The sequence below is a fragment of the Ipomoea nil genome, unplaced genomic scaffold, assembly GCF_001879475.1.
Source record: "Ipomoea nil cultivar Tokyo-kokei standard unplaced genomic scaffold, Asagao_1.1 scaffold2779, whole genome shotgun sequence".
NCBI lineage: Eukaryota > Viridiplantae > Streptophyta > Magnoliopsida > Solanales > Convolvulaceae > Ipomoea > Ipomoea nil.
Window position 1 is genome coordinate 2,856,636 of NW_017619207.1, and position 8,296 is coordinate 2,864,931.

The 8,296-nt window shown below is 36.0% G+C and overlaps 1 protein-coding gene across 1 annotated transcript; it reads right to left on the bottom strand.

The window, feature by feature from the left end:
* Window positions 1–1,608: 1,608 nt before the first annotated feature.
* Window positions 1,609–7,525, bottom strand: LOC109157376 (protein FAR-RED IMPAIRED RESPONSE 1). Its single transcript, XM_019305291.1, has 9 exons — window positions 7,330–7,525; window positions 6,739–6,950; window positions 2,922–5,120; window positions 2,791–2,847; window positions 2,416–2,484; window positions 2,234–2,302; window positions 2,081–2,149; window positions 1,955–1,996; window positions 1,609–1,859 (listed from the first exon to the last, which is right to left on the bottom strand). Exons 3-9 carry the CDS (start codon window positions 5,034–5,036, stop codon window positions 1,803–1,805), a joined length of 2,478 nt encoding a protein of 825 aa, XP_019160836.1. The 5' UTR covers window positions 5,037–5,120; window positions 6,739–6,950; window positions 7,330–7,525; the 3' UTR covers window positions 1,609–1,802.
* Window positions 7,526–8,296: the final 771 nt, after the last annotated feature.

Here is an 8,296-nt window from a genome sequence, read left to right on the forward strand (position 1 = left end):
AAGGCCGATATTTTAAATAGGCTTTTAAAAAGGTTTCAGGCCAAGCCAATTGTAGGCTCAGGCTTGAGCCTAACAAAAACCCTACATACAAGCTCAGGCCTAATTTTTTAAAGTCCGGCTCGGCTCTGCCTATTTTCACCCTAACTGTATGTGGTGAGAAAGCATATTGGTAGCAAATCCAGACATTTATGCAGGTACAAAATGTGTACAAATGTCAGGTACAAAATGTGTCAAGTACAGGTGCAAAATCTAAAAATTATTTCTGAATCAAAATTCATAAGCAAGATAGACTCTGGTCCATGGTATAATTTCCCCTAAGAACCATACTAACCTGCTCGGGCAATCAAATTTAGGTTGAACTGATTTTAGTATCAAAATCAATTTTTCCAACCCCAATCCATTAATTTCTTGATATTTTTTAATCAACCAATCAATTTCGCACCAAAATTTACACCCATCTAATTTTGTACTTCAAAAATCTAAATCCAGATAACAGATTAAGAATCAATCGTGATACAGTATACTATGATTATTGTACTATGATTCAAAACGATTGTCATTTCTTTTAATGAAAAAAAAATTATCGCTCTTATGTTCAATCAATCATGTGTTTGTGGTGTAAGTTGCATTTTATACACACTTAAATATAAAAATGAAAAGCAAGCTTTTGACTTCATTACCTCTCCAGCGTGGCATTGTTACGTCTTCGAACTTCAAAGCAGCTATGTTTTTTTCTAACGTGCAACCCTAAAGCTTCATTGAATGGGTATAAAATGCAACTTCTATTATTTAGAGTTTACAATCACTCAAAGCTAAAATGCAATAAGAAATTATTCTGAAACCTATGAGATGATTATAATATCTAAACAATACTGTATGTGTATATTGTTAAATGAATACGTAAGTTGAATTAGAATGATACTTGAGTGATTTTATAATGAAACTACAATGTGTATAAAATAAAACTGAATAGCATGTTTCACATATTGAGTGTATATTGTCAAATGAAACTGTAGTTGAATTAGAATGATACATTTTTTTTAGTACTACTGACTCTGTTACAATGCAGTATCTGTTCATAGAATGATACTTTAGTAGTGCTATAATGAAATTACAGTGTATAAAATAAAACTGAATAGCATGTCTCACATATTATAAAATGAAACTGTAATTGAATTAGAATGATACTTTAGTAGTGTTGTAATGAAACTACGGTTGAATATCTTACATATTATATTGTCATATGAAATTGTAGTTGAATTAGAATTAGTGTTGTAATGAAACTACTATTAAATGAAATTGAATGAACTATGAGAATACACTTGATAAAACAAGTATGGGAGATGTTGAGAAGAAAAACAAAAATGAGAGAAGCTGATGAGAAGATCACAACAAAAAATGAGAGAGGCTATTGCATAAACCTTACCAGTTACCAGAATTTGTTGTCTACCATTGTTAACAGTAACGGTTTCTTTTGTTAAAAATATTCAAACAACGTCGTATTGCTTCCTAGTCCACACTGCTACATGGACCATGGTTTACAATCAAATTTGCCATTAAGAATTGTGCTGCCACTGCAGCAACTCGTGTACCAACTGCCAGACTATCTGAGTTAGTAAAAAGAGGGCAATAAATGACATTTAATACTGAGAAGATTTGAAAGATTTATTTACATGATATACCAAACTTAGTACTTATCTTCTATCCTCCCCACACCCACACATAATCCTTCCTCTTTATTGTCAGAATGTAAAACCGTTGCCTGAGGGAGCACTACATAACCAAAGTAAAGTATGCATTCTTCATGAATGTCTAGCATTATCACCATGCAACTGAGCAGATCTCATGTTAGGCTCATCCTGAAATGAAAGCCAAAGTGTAAATACAAATGTGCTGTAACTATTAACTAACGGTGCCCTCGACTCCAAGAGAAGTATTTAATCAGTGCACTGACCTGCAAGCTGTAACCGAAGCTTGGTCTGTAATCCAGATGCCCCTATATGGTATGAGAATCTTTAAAATTCTATCTTCTGATTCTGAAGTCAGAGTAGGTAAAACTTAGATATCAAGAGAGTCTAACCAGTCCAGGCATGCTTTGTTGAGACCCGAAAAACCCATCATGACTAGGTGTAATTGAGGTAAGTTGCCCCTACACAACCATTCAAACGTTTACAGAAGTTCAATCAGCAATAACTTAAATAGAAAATAGTAATAACAGATCGGCATTGAATACCAGCCCCTGGATATTCTGTGGGTTGACATAATAAGCATCGTTAGGTGGCTCCATCAAATTCAACTGTATCTGAAATCAAATAACAATAGGATCACCCTTTGCAAGCACACATTTCAATCACAGAAAAAAGAGGCAACACCAAGGTCTATTTTGTTCTGAAGATATCAATCACAGCAACCTACCAGTCCTTGCACATTATGTTGTGTTCCATAATATCCACTCAGGGTCATACCATCTGAGTTAAGATTATCCTACAGCCAAGAAAGTTAAAATAAATACTACAGAAAAAAAATACACACACACCAAGAAGAGAAATTACTAATCCCTTCCTCTTCTATGGCAGAAAGTTATTGGTAGAAAATGAATTCAAATGGATTCAGTAAATCTAAAATGAAGTTGCAATTATCTCAGTGCACATATAAATCGTTGAAACAGTATTCTTGATTTCATATCACATCAAAAGCAGTTTTGTGTCACTAAAGAAAGATCACACCTCAATTGTGTCTAAGGCATAATAAAACAAAATACTTCACAATAAATAAATCGCAGAGACAAACCATTTGTTGCAAACTGCCTTGAGCATCGGTAATTGCAAGTCCAGGCTCAGATTGTACCTGGGATCAAGCACATTGGAATTATAGGAATGAAGCAAACTATGCTGACAAAGAGAACTGGTTCTAAGACAAACCTTTCTTTTCTTGGTCACATTCTTCTTCTTACTTATTTTGGTAGTATGGGATCCTTGGGTATCTTCTTCTATATCTCGTAGGACAACAGCATTGCTGCTACATGCTGCACCAGTTCTGTTATTAACATTTACACAGTTCTTTAAAGCTTCGTCCAGTACTCGGAATGCAATACTGTAACTCAGCTCAGACAAAGAACCTTCTTCACCCAATTCAATAGCCCGTTTACATAGATCATTGTACCTTTGCACCCTTGTTTGAACTCTTTCAGTACCCTCTATCATCCAGTGTCTGCTCTTAGCATCTTTAGTCCACCTCTTCAAAATATAATGTGGTGGGATGCTTGAAAGGCCACACATTTGAAGAACAATCATTGCATGTCTGCAAAGAAAACCTTTGTATTCAAATAGAAGGCAAGAACAAGAAACCTCTAGTTTTGCCTCGTTCCATGTCACCATAAAATTGTCATCCTTTTCACAGTCATCAACTCTGAAAGTTACGTTTTCCCCATTCACACCTTCTCTCTTTGGGTGGCATCCAACTACACCCAAAACCTCAATCTGAAATTTCTTGAATATTGCGTGAGTATAAATTGTTGACATTTGCTTTTCCCATGGTGAAGGAGACTTCAATGCAGGTTGTTTATGCAATGTATCAAAGTCTGCTATGGCTTCATCTTCATACCTAGTCTGCAGAATGATTCCATACTGTTTTACAAACTCCTTAAGGCTAATCTTTTTATGAATGTACTTGTCAAAGAAAGAGATTAGACTTTCAGATCGTTGACTTGTGGACATTCCAGCCAAAAAGGTGTCCCTCATGAAAGTTGGCACCCACTTTTTACGGTCTTCATACAACAAACGAATCCATTCATTCTCTTGTAACTCAAATCTGGTGACCATCTTCCACCATCTCATATCAAACTGTTCATCTGTCAATGACTTAAATATGCACTTGGTGAATTTTCCCATAAAATTATCATGCTGCTTTATGACATGAGAAAGAATTTCAGTAATCCTTTCAATTACATGCCAAAGAGCAAAGCAATGACATGAAGAAGGGAAAACTTCTTCAGCAGCTGCTTTGAGGGCTTTGTCCTGGTCAGTTATTATTACTTTTGGAGGTTGTCCACCCATTGCTCTAAGCCATGTCTTCATTAACCAAACAAACATTGGTTTGCTTTCATCAGCTACTAATGCACATCCAAGTAAAATAGGTTGGAAATGATGATTCACTCCAACAAAAAGGGCAAATGGCATCTTTTCATTGCTCTTGATATAATTGGTATCAAAGAAAACAACATCGCTAAAATTAACAAAATCTTTCCTACTTTTAGCATCAACCCAGAACAGGTTCCTTAGACGCTGATCTTCATTAAGATCAACTGCATAAAAGAAATATGGGTTCTCTTTCTGTATATGCATGAAATATTCAAGAATAACTTGTGCATCACCCTCTTCTAACCCCAAGTATCGACCTCTATCAAACTGGTAACTCAAGCTATTCCCCGTAAAGTCAACATCTCGAATTCCACCTGTTTGTCTTGACATCTCAACATACATCTTTCTCGTTCGTTCACTAACAGCATGAAGAATATCAATATTATTTTTTTCAGCTAGTTTTACATTCCTATGAATTCTAAAGTGATATGCTAGGGCTGGAAGAAGTTCATGATTATGGTCCTTTATGAACTCATGGATGTACCAATTCCCATCTCGCTTTCTCTTGACATGCATACTGGCTTTGCAATCTGTCTTTTTGACACTAGGGCGTCTACTACTGCAACTGTCTGATTCTGGTGTCACTCCATATCTGGAGCATGCAAATTTAGCATCAATGAATTCTTTTGATTTCTTTGACCGGCGGCTGTTTTTTATTGAGGTGGTGAATCCCATTGATTTGGCATATTCTTGATAAAATGAATATGCAGCTTCATGGGATTCAAATTCAATACCATCATGTGGTTCAAGATCTGTATTTCCTTGAGATGCCACAATGGCCCTTTTAGGGGAATGAGACATTCCACCATCTCTATTCTCTTGTGCCTCTTCTACATCATCACCCATATGTGCAACCATTTGATGACTACTTTGCATGCTATCTCCAGAATTAATCATTTTTCATTCCGAAGAACATAGCACACTAGTTGAGCTCCACAAAGTTTTACTCTGAAGTAACTCTACGAACGTTTCCAACAGCAGCTAGGGAAGAGAAAAGGACATAAAACATGTTAAAGCACACAAATCAGCCAAAAAGTCTATCAAGCAAGCGCAACATGATTAATTCCATTGTTCAATGTCCATATGCACCCCCCCCCCCCCCCTCCCCCCACAAAAAAAAAAAAAAAAAAAAAAAAAAAAAAAAAAAAAAAAAAACCTCAAGCTCATTTGATGAACCTAACTTCATTATAAAAATGTATTAAAATGGATAAGTTCAAGAGCATTGTGCACCCCATGCTGCTGTAATCTCAAGAGATTTCTCATCTTCCTAAGATTAAAAATGAATAAAACTCATCCATGGTTCATATGCAAGTCAAACAGTCCAAAAAAGCACAGCAAGATAGCTTTCTAGCATAAAATGTATGTGTTCAAAAACCTTTTTGAGTACAAAGGCACATGCAATAGACATTCATATTGTTACAATCAATGCTTTGAACTTTGAAGCTTCAAAACCAATAGTCATTTTTTGTTACATGTGTTCTTCTACAAAATACTCAGACGACTTTTGGGGAAAATCCACTCTTGGATAATTCCTCAGTTTATATATTTTTGCTTAATACATTCTTTGGTTCATTTTATTAGCTCGTTCCTGCCTATTTACTCCATCAATTGGTCCAACCTGCCATTTGATTCAAGAATGACACAACTAGAGTCGAGAGCTGAAGTGTTGGAGGAGAGTCAGGAGGAACTTCATGCAGTCATGGACAAACAACTTACTAACATGGAGGTATGTCCAAACTATCCAACCTGATCACCCTTTCGTTCCATGGAAAAGGACATGCCAAAACTAGCACAACTTTCTGTTACCAACACCGTTATTGAGTCACATTTGGAAAAAATCACGTTCAACCATACCCTCTCCTCCCTCGCCTACCATGGATCCTATTCAGGTGAAAACCAAAACTATTGGAATACCCAATTTTGAGGGGACAGTCCAATTGGGTAGCTCAAGCATGCAAAGAAATACTTTGCCATACATGGTTGACAGGACTCGAAGGTTGATTTTATCACTAGGCTGCCTCATTTGCATACAATTGTGAAATTGTATTTGGTGGTCGTCGACTGTTTTACCAAGTATGCCCACTTCGTGGGATTGTGGCACCCTTCATTGTCAAGTCACTAGCAAATCATTGTAATAATCAGTTATTGGGTGAGGGGCAGGTTCTTTGACTTGCTGGGGAAATTCCACTCTGGGACATTTCCTGGGTTTATTTTCTGTTTTTGTTTAATACATTGTCTGATTCTTTTTATTAGTTCATTCCTGCCTCTTTACTCCATCATAAAGCATATTTACTACTTAGATTTTGGTTTCCTACAAACTATGTGGTTATCCTTTACCCTCATTAACTCTGGAAGTGAACTCGACCAATTCTCAGATGGAAACATTTTCACCCACTCATCACTTCATCAGGGGCGGAGCAAGAAGAAAACTTGAGTAGTGCCAAAGTTCAAGCATTTAAAAAAACCTCCATGACAAAATATCAAACACTTAAAAGAAATTTATATATTTATATATTATAAACGAATCACACAAATCAATTTTGACGAGAATTATGGAATTAGGAATATAGGGCTAGATTTGATTGTTCAAAATTTGAACCTGAGGAGGCGAAGAGCTGCTGTTTCAGGAGTGGACTGTGGACGAGTCGACTGCGGCTGAATTCTGACCGTAAACCAGAGGCGGCTTCGGAGTGCGGGCTATGCTTGTCGCCGCGTCGTCTGCTATGCTCGCTGGAGTGTGGAATCGCTGCCTCCCTGAGTCAAGACACCAAGATGGATTTGCAGAAGGCTGAAGCGGCGATTCGGTCAAGCCTGAAGAAGAAGAAGAAGTTGGCAGAGGGATTAGGGAATGCGTACAGGTACAACGTAGAAGGCTGAATTATAATAAAATAAAAAATATATATATATATATATATATATATATATATATATATATATATATATATATATATATATATATATATATATATATATATATATATATATATATATATATACACAGCCAAACACGACGTTTATTAAACACGTTGAAGCAAGTATATTCTGATACCAACTAAAACATTTTAAGCACAGAAATTCAATAAAATTTCCCACTACTTTCTAGTGCTTTCAATCATCAAGATAAGATTAGCTGATAAAATAGGTAAAATTTTCCCAAAAATAAAACACAAATGAAAATTTAGAGCATTACATAAAAATTTATCAGTCGCAAAAGAAGAAGCATCAAATCAAGGTACCCCGCCGCCGACCAGCACCTTCGTTCCGAAGATCCATAATTTCACCGCTGGCAATGGCGCTGTATATTACACCCTAGTCAGTAGTCCCTAGGCCAGAGAGATCAATTTTGCAGTTTGCAGAGGTGGGGGTGGGGAAGATCGGAATCACCCCAAATCTTCTCCAATTTCCAAAATAACCCCCACATTTCCCTTTTCTTTATTAAAATTACTAGTTCTTTATTAGGATAATGGCCCAATGTTTTTTTTTAAATAAGTATTTTAAAGTATATTAAGGCAAGATTATATTGAAATTGTTTATGCATAGATAATTGAAGGTTGAATTTGCATATTTAAATAGGTAATTCTTCTCCCAAAGGTTGAGTCCCAACCCCAAGGGCCCTCCCACACTCCGACCCGACAGAGCATTGTGGGAAGTTGTAAATCACGGTGACTCAATGGTTTAGCAGACAGGGCCAAATGCTGGTATGCACAAGGAATCTGCCCACTTTGGACATAATTCCCGCATTGCCCGCGCCGAGGTTCAAACCTTGGTCTCTTCTCCCAAATACTACCCACTAAACCATTGAGCTAAGCCCGTGCGGGTTAAATATGTAATTCTAAGTTTACAAATTCAAGATAATATAGTCAATATTGATTATAATTGTCAATAAAATAATTGTATAGGTATGGTTGAAACCAAATACGGGACATAAGGGAGAACAAATAAAAATTAGGGCATAAAATATGAAATATATACTAATATTGTTTGAGGAGATTCCGACATTAGGATTTGTGGTTAAGTTCTATTAAGACTTTAATATTAGAATTAGATTAATGGTGTAGTTATAATTCTATATTAGACTTTAATATTAGAATTAGACTAACGGTGAATTAACGGAAAAGTTAAATGGATAATCATATAATTAAGGATAAATTAAAAAA